At 40.1% G+C, this 19,447-nt stretch overlaps 1 protein-coding gene across 1 annotated transcript in view; it reads left to right on the top strand.

Annotated features, from left to right (window-relative positions):
- cacna1bb (calcium channel, voltage-dependent, N type, alpha 1B subunit, b) overlaps positions 1 to 19,447 on the top strand; it is a 242,922-nt gene that overhangs the window by 133,312 nt on the left and 90,163 nt on the right. Inside the window, exons 9-15 of the mRNA XM_040000034.1 lie at positions 5,465 to 5,568; positions 9,620 to 9,735; positions 9,840 to 9,929; positions 14,689 to 14,778; positions 17,447 to 17,668; positions 17,760 to 17,872; positions 17,982 to 18,094. Coding sequence (XP_039855968.1) covers positions 5,465 to 5,568; positions 9,620 to 9,735; positions 9,840 to 9,929; positions 14,689 to 14,778; positions 17,447 to 17,668; positions 17,760 to 17,872; positions 17,982 to 18,094 — 848 coding nt within the window. The remainder of the gene's footprint in view (positions 1 to 5,464; positions 5,569 to 9,619; positions 9,736 to 9,839; positions 9,930 to 14,688; positions 14,779 to 17,446; positions 17,669 to 17,759; positions 17,873 to 17,981; positions 18,095 to 19,447) is intronic.

Raw genomic sequence — 19,447 nt, 5'->3', positions numbered from 1 at the left:
GGGTGCATAATATACATCTCCTGCCTGCTGATTCAGCCGCCCCGAACCTCCCATCACAATTACAGCCAGTGTGTGGCAGCGCCGCGACACTGACGTCTGCAAAAAGTCACCGGCCTCAACAGAGCCCATCAGTCGGCAGGTCTGTCCCGAGCTAACAGGCCGCTGTGTGGGTGCTGACTCCCAGAATCGCCTTTAGGGAAAGTAACATGACTATTATCCCCATTGTAGCTCAGTCACTGTGAAGTACAGTGTCATTTTGGGACATAACCAGTGTAATAAAACATCCAACTACACATAGCTAATGTATTGGAACCCTGTAAGCCTCAGAAAATGGGGGAGAAAAAGCCTTACAGCTTACATGAGGCAACATTATAATTCAGTAGGAATCATATTTTAGCTACCTGATGATTCAGTATTTCCTTCTCATTCATCATTCATCTTAATAATCTTTTCATCTGGTTTTTGTGTTGCGTGTCTTGAAACTGAACCAAACTGTAAATATTAACTTCGCAAATCCAAAACAAATACCTTACAGTTTTTCTCAAATGCTAAAACACATTTCACAAACGTTTCCACCATGTTCCCCAATGTCTATATACAACACCCTTTTCTAAAGCTACATAAACACAACAAAATGTAAACACTATACACATCATTACACACTACAGAAAAAGAATTGAAAACACAATGCTCAATTTGTGAGAAGGTTCTTTGTTTCATAACTGCCAATGCATATTTTTAGAAACTATACTGTAACGAATCGTCGTAGATCTCTGCAGAGGATTAGGCATTTAGATTTGTGAGTTTCATATGAAGAGTATAAATCTATAGAAAATCCTGCATGTACGTACACTACTGTAACACAACTTGATGCAAAAACAGAATCTATTGCACACAACAGTACTCTTGAAAACATGATCAGGGTGTGAAGTTTTTTTATTTACGTTATTCACACCACACACACACACCACAATCACTGTGCGGCATCATGTCGCTGAGCTTTATCGAGCCACATCACCTCATCCACATGGCAAGCTATATTGTCTCTCGCCAGGCACTGCAGGAAAAACGCCCTGGAATGGCGAATCCATCCTTGGAAGGCCTCCGATGGGATGTCAACACAGGCCAGCTCCATTGCCCTTAGGAGGTTCTCTCTTGTGTATGGTTGTCTGTCTATGGTCTGTCTATGGTTCAGGAAAGGGGAGTAGGGTAGCAGACAGACATTTAAAAAGTGGTCACTGTTGGTGGTGAACCACTCTCTGATTTGGTTTGTTCTGTGGAAGCGGACATTGTCCCAAATGATCACATAAATGTGATGTGCAGGCCCAGGATGGTGTTGTTGGCGGTCCAGGAGGATGTGTTTTAGCTCCTCTAGGAAGGTGAGGAGACGTTGGGTGTTGTAAGACCCAAGGACAGCATGCCGGTGGACAAGCCCCTCCGAACCCATGGCCGCACAAAGGGTAATATTACCCCCCCCCGTTGGCCAGGGACCTCAGTGATGGCTCTTTGGCCAATGATGTTACGGCCTCTTTGCCTTCGTTTCTGCAGGTTGAAGCCAGCCTCATCAAGGAAGAGGTACTCAAGAGGTCTGGCCATCGTGTCCAACTGTAATATCCTCTGTGAAAATGTGAAAGTGCACAGGTGTTCAGAACAACAGTCAATCAGGTAGCACAGTATTGTCCAGAAGTAATGTAGGCCACTGAGCAACACAGTATGTCCACTAACTGTACTGTGAACATGGATGTATACTTACTTGCACATACTCGTAACGTAGGTCTTTGTGTCGCAGAGTTGCGCTCAAAGGGAACCCTATAGACCTGTTTCATCCGCGTCTTTTTGCGCCGGAGAACTCGGTCTATTGTGGCCAAGCTGACATCGTCAATGCTCTCAAAGTTGACATTATCGGCAATGACTCTGTCTCTGATCTCCCGGAGTCTGATGAGGTTGTTCCCATGAACCATATCCACAATGAGGGTTTCTTGTGCCGCTGTAAATATGGCAACCCTCCTACCTCTATGTGGCATTCTTTCAACTCTAAAGAAAGAAACATGTGTTGTCAATTGACATGTGTTACAATACAGTCACAACTGATTTGAAACCAATAGACTACTTTCACAGGTTTGTAAAACTGTATTGTGACAAAGAAAGCAATCGAGTACAATACCTGTTGTGTTGTCTGAATGCCCTGATAATGGTGGCCACGGTGAACCTACTCAGGTTTGGATGGACTCTTAGTTAAGGCTGGGCGATATGGCCTAAAATTCATATCGCGATATAATTTGAAGCATGTGCGGTAACGACATATATCACCATATATTCTTTTCTTCTGTATAATGTATTTTCCACACTATAAGGCACACTTAAAATCCTTTAAATTTTCTCAAAAATCGAGAGTGTGCCTTATGTATGAATTCTGGTTGTGCTTACTGACCTTGAACTGATTTGGGCATGCAGAAATCTGTTAAAAAATATTTTAGTACAACTTTGGTAAGCCGCACTGCTTGATGGATTGTCAGAGCATTACGGCTGCCGTAGTGAGGAGCTTCGCGGAGTAATCTGGGTCCAAAACTCCGTCTGCTTCAGGTCCTAAAGTCAAACAAACACTAAGAGTTAAAAACGGTCTAAATTCTTTCATCTTTAATTAAATCATCAGCGTTGCTGCTTTACCAGGTGTAACAATTAAGTTTTACATCCATGAAAACAGAATTTATTAAATTTAACGGAGTTAGAAGTTAATAGGAAGTTAGCTCGCTAGTTTACACCTAAACATTTCATACCATGTTCTGACTGAGAGATTTTTGAAACTAAAACGTACAGCTCTGCTACCACTTCCAACATAAATGAAGACAGAAAACTAAACAGCAGTGGCGTTTGCAGGGTTACTGAAGTTGGTCAGGGACAAATGCAATCGCATATCAGGATGCCATACACGGGCCAAACTTCAGTCAGGAGAACAACTGAGATTATTCATCCACAAAACGAGGTTAGTCATTAATATACTGCAACAAGATGGGAATAGAACAGCTGCGAGAAAATTCAGCATTAATGAATCAATGTTACGGAAGTGGAGGAAGCGCAGTTTTTGGCTTTCCCCATATATCAAAAGTGCTTCATCTCTTTGCTATGACTGTCGCCCGCCATAATTTGCAGATGAAAATAGTTTTAGCCGCTGCGATGCTTTCGACCAAAACAGGCGCAGCTTGATGACATCATCAACATGCGCTATCGCGATAGAGCGATATACTCAAAATCTCTATCGTTGGCCAAATTTATATCGTTTCTATCGTATATCGTTTATATCGCCCACCCCTACTCTTAGTCCTGCTTCAGCCATTGTCATGCCATGGACAATGACATGGTCAATGACTGTTGCTCGCATGTCGTCCGTAATGATGGTGCGAGGTTGTCTTGCTCTCCCTCCTGGGCCTCCTCCTCTTCCTCGTTGGCCTGCTCCTCTTCTTCCAGGGCCAGCTCTTCTCCCTCCTTTGCATCAAATTCCTCTTCCCCTGACTCTGCCTTCATCCATTGTGTTTGTTTGGAATCTTCAGCATACTGTGCTCTCTGAACTTGCTTTTATACATGTGGTCACAGCATTAGCAACAGGTGTCTTCAATTTTGAGTCGTGTGTAATGAATGACGCCAGGTGTGTTCATTGTGTTCAAATATTGCTGACTGTGGCAAGCATGTTGCATCACATGAGCTTTCATTTGAGAATATGAGCAGAGTTCTTTTGCAACTTGTGTTTTAGCAAGGAAAGATGTGTTTAGATTTATGACAACGGAGGATTGTGTCCTGTGAATTGTGTCTTCATGTGACATGTGTTTATGATATTGGTAAATGATGGCTAGATTTAGTAAATGTGTTTAGACAACTGGTCATTTTGTTTAGAGGATTGGCTTTTGTGTTTTAGCATTTGAGAAAAACTGTAAAAATGCTAAAATAATGGTTTATCATCTAATCTGAGCTGTTGAGACAAACTCATTTTACTTTACTGATAAAAAAACTAAGGAAATGATCTAACGATAAATGAGGAAAATCCAAAAACTCGGCATTAATGACTGCATTAATATGGACACAGTACTTCATAATCACAGGATCCTATAGAGTAGTAAGTGTGTGTGTGTGTGTGTGTGTGTGTGTGTGTGTGTGTGTGTGTACGTATGTACCATGTTTAGATATTTTTGTGAGGACCAAAAATGGGAATGCTAATATGTGGGGACCAAAAGTCCCTTATGGGGAAAAAATACCTGTCCCTGAGTTTGAAGGTTTTAGTGTCAGAGCTATAATTAGGTTAGGGTTAGGCCATGGCATTTATTTTCGATGGTTATGGTTAGGGGAAGTGGCTAGGTAATGCTAGGGATGGCATAATGTCAATTGGATGTCCCAACTAAAACATGAAAACAAGTGTGTGTCACAAATCACAGAGCAGACAGAACTAAATGACCATAAGTGTAGATCCTAATAGATCCTAATTTTTTTTAGCTTTTCTTTTATGTTTGATTGTGGGTCTGACCATCTGCACTAAGCACGGAAACACTGAAACACAAGTGAACATCTGAGGCTGGTATCTCAGCAGATTAATGCTCGTGATTTGGATTTCAGCCGTCAGATATGCATCTAATGTTCAGGGATCTAATTATTATGTTTGTGTTGTCTGCATTTTGCACCTACCTGATATCAGTTGGTGCCGTGTGCCTTCTTGGACTGGTGATCAGTTTGTGTTTGTGTATTTGAAGTGAGAATATAGAGTCATTTAAATGCTCTGGTTCTCTGTTTGTTAGGAGCAATTTATTTTTAAAATACAGGTTTCTGTTTGGCATTGATAGAGGACCGAGTTATTTGCATGTGGAACATTAGCTGGGCTGTTTTGGGGGATCCCATTGATATGATAGAGTGTTGGGTTGTTGTTTTTTTTCAGTGTTTTGTTTTATTTAATTGAAAAGTTGTTTTTCTGATGAGGCAAGTAGGCAAAAGTTCTTGTTCTGTCAGCCACAGTAGTGAAAAATACATTTATATTCAGAGCTGTGGATGAAAATTTGAAAATAGTTTGAAGAAAAGCAATAATACAGAACCAAGTTTATTCAAAACTTTATTCATTAACTTAGTAAAGTGTAGTTACTACCTTACACTGAGCATGCAGTTTATCCTTATAATAAGAAAATGAACAGTCAGCCCAGGTGTCCTTTTGCACTTCTTTTTTCTTTGATTTTTTGTTTTATTTATGAGTTTAATTAAATGAATGAAATGAGAATTTATTTATTTGTACTCCCACTGGAAATAAAAGCTTTGCACATTTTTTTCAGAGTTTGGCAAAGACACTGAAAATGTTCTTGGAGCTTAACGTATACAAACTTTAACTTAATTTGATTTTGAGAGTGCATCTCACAACAAGGCACAGAAGAATTAAATCTACATATACCAGTGCTAATGCTAATATTGTTTTCTGTGTTTTCTGTGTGTCCAGACCAATGACGTCGCAGGAAACACTTGGAACTGGCTTTACTTCATCCCTCTCATAATCATCGGCTCCTTCTTCATGCTTAACCTGGTGCTTGGTGTTCTTTCTGGGTAAGTCATATATTACAGGTAAACCTAAAGGGTGAACTGTAGTTATATATTCTCTTCTTTACGATCATCATGTTGTTTGCCTTGTTTTGAAATCACCTCTGCCCCTGCTGTTTTTGTCAGGTTGCCAGTTTCTTTCACTGAATTTCAACTTCTCACAGTCTTTGTCAAAGGATGTGCCAAAATGAAAGAGTGAGACAAAAAGTCAATGAAAACTAACTTTTAATAAGTCAATGAACAAAAGAAGCAAATACTAATACAGCAGAAACCCCAACTTACGAAATTAATTCATTCCCAAGGGTCTTTCGTAAGTCGAAGCACTCATCGTGCCTTTTGAGTGAACGATAGGCTATAGGCTAATTGCTAACTGCAACAACAATACAGGGAGTGCAGAATTATTAGGCAAATGAGTATTTTGTCCACATCATCCTCTTCATGCATGTTGTCTTACTCCAAGCTGTATAGGCTCAAAAGCCTACTACCAATTAAGCATATTAGGTGATGTGCATCTCTGTAATGAGAAGGGGTGTGGTCTAATGACATCAACACCCTATATCAGGTGTGCATAATTATTAGGCAACGTCCTTTCCTTTGGCAAAATGGGTCAAAAGAAGGACTTGACAGGCTCAGAAAAATCAAAAATAGTGAGATATCTTGCAGAGGGATGCAGCAGTCTCAAAATTGCAAAGCTTCTGAAGCGTGATCATCGAACAATCAAGCGTTTCATTCAAAATAGTCAACAGGGTCGCAAGAAGCGTGTGGAAAAACCAAGGCGCAAAATAACTGCCCATGAACTGAGAAAAGTCAAGCGTGCAGCTGCCAAGATGCCACTTGCCACCAGTTTGGCCATATTTCAGAGCTGCAACCATCACTGGAGTGCCCAAAAGCACAAGGTGTGCAATACTCAGAGACATGGCCAAGGTAAGAAAGGCTGAAAGACGACCACCACTGAACAAGACACACAAGCTGAAACGTCAAGACTGGGCCAAGAAATATCTCAAGACTGGTTTTTCTAAGGTTTTATGGACTGATGAAATGAGAGTGAGTCTTGATGGGCCAGATGGATGGGCCCGTGGCTGGATTGGTAAAGGGCAGAGAGCTCCAGTCCGACTCAGACGCCAGCAAGGTGGAGGTGGAGTACTGGTTTGGGCTGGTATCATCAAAGATGAGCTTGTGGGGCCTTTTCGGGTTGAGGATGGAGTCAAGCTCAACTCCCAGTCCTACTGCCAGTTTCTGGAAGACACCTTCTTCAAGCAGTGGTACAGGAAGAAGTCTGCATCCTTCAAGAAAAACATGATTTTCATGCAGGACAATGCTCCATCACACGCGTCCAAGTACTCCACAGCGTGGCTGGCAAGAAAGGGTATAAAAGAAGAAAAACTAATGACATGGCCACCTTGTTCACCTGATCTGAACCCCATTGAGAACCTGTGGTCCATCATCAAATGTGAGATTTACAAGGAGGGAAAACAGTACACCTCTCTGAACAGTGTCTGGGAGGCTGTGGTTGCTGCTGCACGCAATGTTGATGGTGAACAGATCAAAACACTGACAGAATCCATGGATGGCAGGCTTTTGAGTGTCCTTGCAAAGAAAGGTGGCTATATTGGTCGCTGATTTGTTTTTGTTTTGTTTTTGAATGTCAGAAATGTATATTTGTGAATGTGGAGATGTTATATTGGTTTCACTGGTAAAAATAAATAATTGAAATGGGTATATATTTGTTTTTTGTTAAGTTGCCTAATAATTATGCAGAGTAATAGTCACCTGCACACACAGATATCCCCCTAAAATAGCTAAAACTAAAAACAAACTAAAAACTACTTCCAAAAACATTCAGCTTTGATATTAATGAGTTTTTTGGGTTCATTGAGAACATGGTTGTTGTTCAATAATAAAATTATTCCTCAAAAATACAACTTGCCTAATAATTCTGCACTCCCTGTACGTCGTTCAAGTGGAACAGCGAAGCGCAAGTACGGAAGCCAACGAGATTGTCACATGATTCGGAAGGCATTGTGGGCCTTCTGGACTCAGCCAATCAGAGCCAGCAGATTTCGTTACACGGGCATTTTGCCGTAACACGGGCAGAAATATTGCCGTTAAGTGCCTTCATAACTTGAATTTCTCGTTAAATGGGGTATTCGTAAGTCGGGGTTCCACTGTACTTGGACAGGAACATGTAGCACACGAGAAAATGAACACAGGGATGACAAACTGTGTGTGTGAGTGTGTGTTGGCGGGCAACTAAGAACTAGAGATTGAAAACGCTAAATATAGAATTTTACCAACTGCTAAAGACTTTTAGCTTTTATTGTTTTTTAAACTTGCCCATGTGTCCCTTGTATACAGTATGTATATATTTTTGGTGATCTTATCAAAATTTCCACTAAATAACTTAAAATTTTGAGTTACATATTTCAAGATTTTTTACTTACTCAGGGGTAACTTAAAATTTACATATCTCAGAACGTAAACTTTTTTCTCAGTAGTGCAAAAATAAACTTCCATACTGATGTTTGGATCCTCTCATCACATCCATATGACAGGAAATGCTGCAAGCTAATAAGCAGTAAATGGAAGTCTATGTCACTTAAGTTATGTGAATGTGTTAGTGGATGCGTTTCTATTAGACTTCTTGAGAATATTTTATAATCTTTAAAAGGACATTAAATTAAAGCTTCTGGCTGTTTCGGTGGCCTGTATGTACAAATAAGTATTTTAGGGCCACATTGTAGCTGTTTATAGGAGCAGCAAAAAATAAGATTATCTTATGGTTTGAAACTGAGTGTTAATCAAGTAAATCAACAGAATATTCAGCATGCTTTTCTATCATCTACTGCTTCTCCGTTTCACCTTCTTCCTCTCATTGTCTTTCCCTGTCTTGTGTAATGAAAAGCCTGTGCTCGGTAGCTTTAATCATCCTGGTCCTTTGCACTCCTAAAGGCAACGTCTGTCCATCTCATTGTGTCTATGGTCACAGAGAGCCCTGCCTCACCTGCCGTGACTCACGGCCTCTTGTCTTTTTAAACTCTTGATTAAAGCAAACATGTTTGATCATTAGTCTGGACGTCGTAAGGAAACGCTGCTTAAAATGAAGCTCTTGAGAAAAATGATGATCCAACAACAGCTAGCTCATATTCCTACGGTGAAATGATCACTTTGCACTCTCATCTTCCTGGTTTTCATGAAACTATTAAAAACTATGAACTGTTCAGTATTCCAAATCATGTTTCCTGATGACTGTGTGCCACCAATCCATTAACTTACATTAACTATATACAAGGCATAAATAGTAAAGTAGAGGAAATCAACAAGGTAACAAAATCCTTTGAGCAGGCACTTCTAATGCTGGTCAAAGGTTGTTTGTTAATCTTTTCTTATCTTATTATCGCAATAACACAAGTGAAAAGTCAGACATACTCTAGCACTACTAAGGTTGAATAACTTAATCCCTGAAATGATTCTACTACAGAGGTTGTGAAAAAAAAGATGTCATATGCATACCGCTGCTTTCAGTCTTTATGTTAAGCTAATAGCCTGCTGCTTATAGCTTCATATTAGACCTTAAGACAAGAAAGTTGTGTGCGACAACTGAAAACTGAATAAACATGCTTCCTAAAACAGAACTGAGGAAAAAATACTATATCATACGATTCATTGTTTTCTCTATGTGAAGTGCATATGCTGCCAATAGTCCTATCTCACAGAGCCATGAAACAGCATCATGAGCTTTCTTCTCCACCCAAACATTTCATGTCTGAAAATGTTGGAAATATCTCCTGAGAGTTATGGCTATGCCAGCAGCCTTTTTTTCCTCTTGCATATCCTCAACAGTTTCCCAGCTGTCATCTTAACTCTGACATTATTAATCCATCTGCCCGAATTGTTTGAACCTCAACTTCATCTACAGTTTATCTGTCTCTTACGTAGATCAATATCTGCTTACATGAGCCAAACATAAAAAAGTCTTTAAATGCAAACTACCACATGTTAAATGTTAATGCAATCTGTTCTTGCTGTGTATAAAAAAAAAAAAAACCTGCCTCAACAGAGAATTTGCCAAAGAGCGAGAGCGTGTGGAGAAGAGACAGGAGTTTCTAAAGCTTCGCAGGCAACAGCAGATTGAGAGAGAGCTCACCGGATACTTGGAGTGGATCTGCAAAGCAGGTTAGACTCATCTTTCAAAAAGCATGGTCGTGTTTAGGAAAAAAAAAAAGAAAGGGAAAGAAAGAAAATCCCCCCTTTTTTCCCCTTTCTCTCTTTCGCTGCAGAGGAGGTGTTGCTGGAGGAGGAGGATGAGATTGCAGAGGAGAAGTCCCCACTGGACGGTGCGTGGTACAAGAGGAAACAAAACCTTCCAGGTGAAAACAGGGCTGAGTATCTGTTGCCTGCTTTACCATGGTCCATTACCACAGGAGGCCGATGGTAAACCAGGCACAGAGAGGTATGGCTCATCGTTTCCATCTCATGACTGCTTTTGGACATCATTAAACTTGTGCACATGGATCATTTTAAAGTCATCAGTCATGGATGTGATCTGGCTCTTTTTTTCACCTGTCTACTTGTTGCATGGACTTTTATGATGCAAATTATTACTGTGATTAGAGATTTTTTATTTATTTTTAAACCCAACAAGCTAGCTGGCAATCCTATGGAGATGACAGAAGTCCAGGAACTCAATGCAGCAGCCAAAAAATTGTCTGGCATGTAACACTGCAGCATGTCGTTTTCACAGTTTTAGCCTTAGAAGTGCTGTTGAGCACTAAGAATGAGCACTTCAAGCAAAAGTACTGTAAACTATTCTTCAGAGATCACACCCCACCCTGAACCACTTTGAAATGACTGCACATATGATTTGAGACATGCAGTTTACACCTCATTTTATTTTATTTGTTTAACTTTAAGATGGCTGTTGTGGTCTTTTGCTTGAATGTTGTTTTCTTTCTTCTTTTCTATTACAGTCTAATCTCACAGTGTCACATATGTTTTGCTGGTAGTTATTTAGTGTTTTGTTTGTCGTGTTTTTGTGTAATAGTTGTCAGCAAACAGCTTGTAGGGGGATTAGGATCAAGTCCCGCCAGAAGTTAGCAGTGACTATTTGGATCTTTGAAAAGCATGACCATGCAGAGTACACAAAGTAGTTGTGCTTGCAATTTTTAACTTTTCATGCAAAAATAATCTATGGCTAAACAGATTTTGTTGTGCAATTCTCAGATAATTAGCATATATCTAAAATCTTTAAGGTTCTTTATTTAAATTTAACCAGTCAGTCACCTCAGTATGTTTAGTCTGTTTCCAGGCTTTTGAGACATTTGCATCATAACACATCAGAATTAAACAGTTATTATCAGTTAATATTACTGACAAACCATTAGCAGATTTATGTATTTAGCTTGCTAATCTTTGCTCTTTGCTAATGCTAAATTAATTGCTTCACCAAATAACTATAATGCATAAATGCCTTGACCTCAAACATGCTGAAAATTTGAGGACCATATTCTTAAAAACAGGAAAGAGGTGGTCAAATATCCAGCAAGAATTAAACCAGAAGCTGGTTGATGGTAGAGACATCTGACTGAAGTACAACTTGCTAAGGGACATTTAACCAAATATAAGTGGAGGTGTGCATTCGCAGTGTTGGGAAGGTTACTTTTAAAATGTATTCCACTACAGATTACAGATTACATGCCCCAAAATGTATTTTGTAATGTATTCCGTTATGTTACTCAATGAGAGTAACGTATTCTGAATACTTTGGATTACTTAATATGCTGTTTACAACTACATGAATGTGATTTATTACTATTACCTAAGGTCCGCGGCTCCGAGCCGTAGTAAAGGGACCTCTGGCTAATACGTTGGGTTCGTGTCGGGCTCGTAGCCAAAAACTAGTTTTACTTTGTTGTCTGGGTCAAGTTTGCTTGTGAGAGACAGAGAGAGGCATTGAAAGGCTGCTCCAACTGAACTTATTGTTTCGGAGGAAAACACGAACACAGTGTACAGTCGAGTCTTAATAGCTTACTTACAACTGGGCTCGTCAGGCACTCTTCTTGGCTGCAGTGGTTATTATTATATTTACATGCTTCCAGCTCCCGTTTCTGCTCGATGACAACTTGTACTTTTCCACTCTCCTTTTTCTCCCTCCTCGCGCTCACAGACACATAACGAGTATGGCAGTCCATTCTTCCTGCAGCACGGACTACACTGCCCATGAGGTTACATTCTTCAGGGCTATGCCTGTAGCATTCTGCCTATTAGCTTAGCACAACAGCAACAACAAAAAGGCCTCTCTCACTCAGGAAACACACAAGCTGTGTCCCAAAACGTCGGCTGCATCCTTCGGAGGACCCGGCCCACATAGACCGCGAAGGCCGGAAGTGCGAGGCTATGAAATGGGACGGTCTAGCCTTCAGATTTGCGTCACCGCTGTGTCGGTGTCCGTCTGCTCCTTGCTATCTAAAATATAACAGGACACTGGCATAAATTCTCGACCGTCTCACACTTCTGTTTAACGTTTATTCAGCTGTGTGAAAACCCCGGAGGAACCCACCCGATGGATTAATAAAGTTTTATTTAATCTAATAATCTAATAACTTTGATCTCAGCCAAACCGATTTACTCCGGAACAAATAAAACACCGAAAAAAGGCAAACAATTACATTTTTAAGTTATCCGAGTGACTTATATATCATGTTTAACCTGATTAGCGAAAGAGCGGGGGTCTGAAAACGATGAAGCTGGGAGTCCGCTGCTCTCGCCGGCTGGAGTGACCATTGAATCCCCCGGCTTGCTATCGAGCTGGTGGGTAACAGACGTCTCCGAAAACGTTGGCACACTTTTGCAAATATGCGATATCTTGATAAACCAAGCCGATATTTGTAATTTACACCGCTACTTTCTCGCCTGAAAATATGTTAAAAGTTTATTTTGCGACCGAGAAAGATTAATAAGACTAATTTTAAAACTTATTAGCGGCCGCCATTGTTGGCAGCTGAAATTTGGCTGAGCCGCGCTATGAATTCTGGGATATGGTGGGCCACGAAGGACACACCCGACCCATCCTTCAAATTCAGGGAAATAAAGGACGAATTTGTAGGAGTCGACGAATTGGGACAGCCTTTGTCGCCTGGCTGTGACGTAATCGGCCTTCAAATGTGGCCTCCGGAGGATGCAGGCGACGTTTTGGGACACAGCTACAGTCGCAGAGAGAGCGTCACCCTGTAGCCATGGCAACCGTAACGCTGCCGCCTGGAACAACAGAACATAGCTGTCAAACAAAACCCAAACAGTCCTGACCCGCAACAACAGGAAACAGGAAAATACCGCCGTGTAATCCATTTATTCCAACAAAGTAACTGTATTCTAAATACCACCTTTTTAGACGGTAACTGTAACAGAATACAGTTACTCATATTTTGTATTTTGAGCCTGTATGTATACTTTTAACTCTATGGGAATTAGAGAAAATCCAAAATACATTAAAACTTGTGCACCCAGCAGTTAAAATAAATCGTTTAAGCCCAAAATTACTGTGACATTCATGCCTATGGTGAGTGTACTATGTAAACTTATAATCTTAACTGTATTTGTGCTAATTAGTGGTTTTTACTCAAACAATTACTCTTATTACATTTAACATTAAAATAAAATATAAAATATAGCGCGGAGTGTTACATGAAGTCCTAGTGAACATCTGTAAAATATGCTGTCAGTACAGTGCAGCCTGCTGGTCATGACTGCAAAATAAAATCAGCATTTATGATTAGCCAGACATTTGATTGCTAATCATGGTTTCCACTCTGCCCTCTCATCTTCACTGTTCTTTGTCTCTGTCTCTGTCTCTCTCTCTTCCTCATGATGTCATTGCATTAGGCCCGATGTGAAGGGAGGGGTTAATTAGTGGGATTAACAGCGATAGTCTGAAGGAAACTTATTGAACCAACACACATACATACATGACGGTAAACTGATACACACACATTTGATACACATGCATGCTAATGACTCCAGCAAAATGACAGTAGTCAGCAGCGTTATTTCCCTCAATCAGTTACAAATGGAGGATTAAAACGTATGAGGCACGGCTTTAGAAAAACCACTCTGATGTTGTTGAAGCAGAAAATATGTATTTGGCATCCGTCAGATGAATGACAGGTATGATTAGCGGAGCAGAGTGTCAATCATAGCTGCCCGTCTGGAGTAAAAAAGGATTATAAAACTCTTTATTCTGAAATGATTTACTAAGTCTTTTAATGATAAGAAATTGAGGAAATTAGCCTTTTTATAACGTACTCTACAGGCTGGATATTTCATTTACAGATAAAAGATGTGCGGCAGCTGCTTTCAATTACTTTCAAAGAACAGAAATTTGAAAAAAAAAAATTAAAATATAACATCTGTTGCTTTTCTCACAAGTATGGGGTTTCTTTAATTTAATCATTTGTGCAGATATCTCCTTGTTTTCAAATCAGTTTGGCTGTTTTTTGAGCTCCTATAAATGAATCATTATATAATGCTTACAACAAAGCAAACCCGCCAACCAAAACATATGTTATCTTAGTGCAGGTACAGGCATTTCTTCAAAAACCGAGTTTTTACAGGTTGATATTTTCATAGCTGCTTTTTTCCCTCTCTGAAGAGGGAACAAAGGTTTCTGGGATTCAGTTACAGAAAGAGATTTGATGATGAAGAATTAGACTTGGAGTGGTCTCAAAGCCGTATTTATTTTCTCAGCCTCCTTCCTGCCTCTCAGCTGCTTTCCCGAGCAGATATACAGGCGTTTTGAATTAATGAACGAGCCCACCACTCCAACGGCACTGAAGTGGTCACATGACCCTCACATTCATGTCATGCTGGCGGTTTTTCATTCCAAGGCCGACTTCGAGCAGCAAGGCAGAAAAACGTGATTGATGCCTGCTATTCATAGCTCCCAATTAGCTCAGCCATCTTCACCACACGCACACAGTTGTTCCATTGGAAAAAGAAAATGCTAGCATTTCTTGGCATAATTAACTTCACTTTCACAGATCTGCATTAAATAATGCAGATGAAGCAGAACAGTTCCTACTGTATCCTCATATATATTATTATCCTTTTACATCCGCGCTGTTCTCTTTACAGTCCTGAAGCGAGGCAAAGTGAAGAAGGGTAAAAACGACCTGATCAGCGCTGAGGAGGGGGAGGATCCTTTTGCAGACATCTCCTCTGTTGGTAAATCTTTTGGTTTATTTTACCCACGTCCACCAGCAGGATACCCCTGACCTTTACATGCTGTCTATTCACAAACACGACCTTTACAATAAACCCCCCATAAAGGCTCATCTTCTACAGTGAACACGTTCTCTGACTCTGTCGCCTCCCTTTATCAGATCAGGATGCCATGTCTCTGCAACATTTAAACACGAGGCCAAAGATCTTAATAATGTATATTATTCTAGTGGCTCTTGGATTCAGAGACCGAATGTCTAAAGTTTCTCCCGGCTGTGGATCACCTTGAGGGTAAAGGAGCATAATTAACTTTTCTAATTAGACTGTTGAAATAGCAGGAGAATCACCTGCAGCATATTCAAATTATACTTTTTAATATTAAGGGACTTTATGCTTCCCAACAAAGCCAACGTGTAATTGCTTGTCTGTGGGCTGGAAACAGGCATTAGCAGGGTAAATGAAACCATTTAGCTGCCTTCATTTTTTCCCCCCATTATCTGATCTAATGACTGTTTTTTTGTTTGTTTGTTTCTTTAGAAAAAACATTGCTGAGGGAATAGATGTCATATATATTCCATGTCTCATCTCACTGGTTTCACTCATAATGCCTGCAGTTCCGCTGTGCAGCACAGAAGTAGTAGGTGCACAGTTTTAATGAGCAGCTGCAGGTAAATTTCAAGGAGTGTTTAGGTGATTTAATGGTTTGATTTATGTCCCATGGGGAGATTTTTTTTAAAAATTGAATCAGTTTACAATCTTGGCCATGAACAAGTTTATTGCTTGGGAGCAGATTTAAAAGTGTGTTAAATCTGTTTAGAGCACATTTTTCTACCTAGTATAACAGTTAAAAAAAACTTTTTGTGAGCTTAGCTCAATAGTTGCCCCCAAAATAGCAGCAACTTACCAGTAACTTATTAATACCAGTAACTAAAAACTTAAAAACACACACTGAAGATTAGGATAATATAAAACCAGCAGTCTTAAAAAATGACTATAGCATGAAAATAGAACATTAGTTCAAATTAAAACAAGATAAATACGAACAGAACTGAGAGCCCTACCCCATGTTGTTCTAAAACTGCTCTATTTCTACATTGACCAAACCACAGAAATATTATTTTATTGTGCATTCACTGAATCAGTTTTGTCCTTTCTATTGGTGTCATGTGCAAAAAGTCTCAGTCTACATGAAGTAGTCAAATGGAAGAATTACACTCGAGCGAGTGTCCCTGTGCACCAGACAGTTACAGCTGGCTCAGTTTTCCTTCAATACTTGCACCTTTTTCCTAGTGACTTTCAGTTTCTTCCTTGTGAAGATAGATGTATCAGACTCATATTCAGAGGAGGGCTTATGCGTAATATCGGCGGTTTAAGTCTGGGAGATTTTTTCTAGGGGGATGTTTCAACTGCAAATTTAACCCCTTATCTGTTGTTAGAAAGAACGGCCTTACAACTATGCATGAGAAAACTGAGCAGTACCAGGAGGTGAAGATGCAGCAGACATGGAAAGTGAAATCCAAAGTGGTTCCTGCGATAATAGGAGCATTAGGGGATATTAGTAGCATTATGTAAACCCCAAACTGGAAAACTGAAAGAGTAGCTCCAGCAGATTCTACGTACAACATTCAAGCCTGTGGTAAACAATCCAGGCATGCTGTGCAGAGTATCTCTCTGTAGGTACAAATAAAGTGATCTGAATCTCAAACACCCTGAGACCAGTGACACTCGCTTTAGGGGCATAAAATTAGGATGCTACCTTATCTGTATTTATGGGTCTCAGTGGGTACATTGTGGTAAAGGAGAAGCAGTGGAGTACTTTACTCCTGACTGGAACAAATAAATAAATACACACACACACACAGAGAGAGAGAGAGAGAGAGAGAGAGAGAGAGAGAGAGAGAGAGAGAGAGAGAGATACACCATCAGTACAGACCTAAAATTTGAAAGAAAAAAAACTACAGTTGCATCAAAGCCTTCCTACTGCTCTGTCTAACCTGCATGAGCTGCTCATGTATAGAGGAGAGAGGTTATTTACAGAGAATTAACAGTGCCTTTGACACTGGGTTCATAAAGTCTGCTGTGTTTGTTTTGGTTGAAATTCTGAGTGCAGCTTTCTTAACCCAACAGAAGTAAAATGTTTATTTCTTCGAAGCAAAAAAAAATCCCAATACACAGAAGCCTGAATATTTAATTACACCACAGCTGAAAGGGCAGGATGTGATGCATGCAAGCTCTTATTAGAAAACATTACTGTAAAAAAAAATTATAAACCAAACCACACCAGCTTAGCTTATATGAGTCACAGAATGTGAGTCTTTTATGAATGGAAGGCAGGAAACCAGTGTGCCAAACACATACCCATATCCATCACACAGTTCCTGTAAAACTACAGCTGGCTTAAGTGTTTCTATACCGATTTACCTTAAAATAAAAAATATTTAATTTATGTCTAAAAGAGGAAGTAGGTGGATTATTATTTTCTCTATGATTGCTAAACGAAAGCCTTGTAAGCATTACAGCCATCTGAGTGTAAAAGCTAATTTTAAGATCACCAGGGGAAAAAAGCAAAGGAAACGAACAGTGATTCATTGTGAAAACTGTGAATCTCAGAAATAATTAGACGCTGCACACTCACACATTTCCTTTCTCACCTCTTGGTCATCGTTTTCAGCTCCTCCTGGCTCTCCGTTTGGTCGGGCCAGTGTGAAAAGCAGCGGTAAGATGGACAGCTCATCTTACTTCCGGCGTAAAGAGAAGAGGACCCGCTTCTTCATCCGCCGCATGGTGAAGGCTCAGAGTTTCTACTGGATCGTCCTGTGTGTGGTTGGCCTCAACACACTCTGCGTGGCCATAGTCCACTATGACCAACCCGAGTGGCTTACAAGAGCCCTCTGTAAGTGTCAGAATAAAATGCACTCCTACATACTCACTTATTCACCGCCTGTATGACTACACGCTCTCTGTTTTGTTGCTCTGTCCATCAGACACTGCAGAGTTTGTGTTTCTGGGTTTGTTTCTGACTGAGATGACTTTGAAGATGTACGGCCTCGGAGTAAGGAATTATTTCCACTCCTCCTTTAACTGCTTTGATTTTGGGGTAAGTGTAGGCTGCAATCCAAGCTTCTGTTTGGTTTATGATGACTGGTGTCCTAAAAGCAGAGCCACACACATCAGGTAATAACTTTACCTTCTCCTTTTGTCTTCAGGTGATTGTTGGCAGCATTTTTGAGGTGATCTGGGACATGATTAAACCAGGAGCATCGTTTGGTATCAGTGTGCTGAGAGCTCTGAGACTGCTTAGGATTTTCAAAGTCACCAAGTAAGTTCACTGTGTGAAACTACAAGGTATAACCATACATTTGTCACGGTTCTGGGTGATTTTGACCCAGCATTTTGAGTTCTTATGTTTTGGTTTGATTTTGTATTATGGGTTATATTCTGATTCCCTTGTTTTGCTTTGTTGATCATTATTATAAATCTATGTTTCAGTTTATTCTGGTTAAGGGTTTAGTTCTTAGGTTTTGTCCTTGTGCCCTCGTGTTTAGTATAGGTTTAGTTCAGTGTCAAGTCTGCGTCTGTGTGAATTGTTTCCTGTTTTATTTTGAAGGTTTATGTCTTATATCAGTGTTTCTAGTTTTGCTTTCTCTGTCTCGTTAGGTCTAATTTCTCCCAGCTGTGTCCCCACCTGTTCCTCGTTCCCTCATGTGTGTGTATATATAGTGTGTGTCCTCCAGTGTTCAGCGTTGTGTCGTACCCTCAGATTTGCCTTTGTGTTTCCGGTCTCAGCTTTCATTGTTCAGTTTATGTGTTTGTTCTTTGCCGGCTGTGGTTTTTGAGTTGCTATTTTGTCTCAACGAGTCTCCGCCTGCCTGCACACAGATCCCTGACAACATGCCTTCAATGCAGAAATGTTTTCTTTGTTTGCACTTTGCAGTCCTACCAGTATTATTGTGTTCATTGTGTGCTGCAGTTTAGATGAAAAATGTCTCCTTCTTGGTGTCATAAATCAGACAAAGTGGAACACAAAAACAGTATACAGTGCATAACTGTGAAATATACATAACGTTAGAGTGAGAAATCTTTTAAGGAGTCTGCTTTTTATCACTTTGCCTTGACTTTTAATCTGAACACTTAAAATGTGTCTTCAGGAAGCAATACAGGAAAACCTTTCAATGTATCATAAAACTGAAAGCACTACTTTACTGAGCAAAACCTGAATCTAGCTGAAAATTGTATTGCATTCATGTATATGGTTCTAATTGCACTCTTAAGGTCTTCCCACAGTATTTCTTTTTCAGACATTCTGTTGTATATTTATTGTTGTGCTTGACATAACTGTCCTGTTGTATGAGCTCTTCGGTTTGGGCATCACACAGTCTGACCTTGGGGTTAATTTATTGGGTTGTCCACTCCTGCTAATATTGTGGCATTGTGCTAATACACACCTGCAACGTAACACTTGGACTGCACTTGACTAGACCTGATAATAAACTTACCAATACATCTATAAAATAGTTTCTTACCAGAAGGTCCTAAATATTGAAGCTGTGTTCTTCTATTCTTTCCTGCCTTGCTCCCTGTACTGACAATCATGTCATAGTTTATACCTTTCATGCCATTAGATTAGCCTTAATCTTGTCATTCAGTGAGACTGGCAGCTGTACACCCTGAC

The sequence above is a fragment of the Simochromis diagramma genome, unplaced genomic scaffold (assembly GCF_900408965.1).
Source record: "Simochromis diagramma unplaced genomic scaffold, fSimDia1.1 OVJJ01000596.1, whole genome shotgun sequence".
In the NCBI taxonomy this organism is placed as follows: Eukaryota; Metazoa; Chordata; class Actinopteri; order Cichliformes; family Cichlidae; genus Simochromis; species Simochromis diagramma.
The sequence above is the reverse complement of the archived record's forward strand: the minus strand, read 5'-3'. Positions and strand labels throughout refer to the sequence as shown.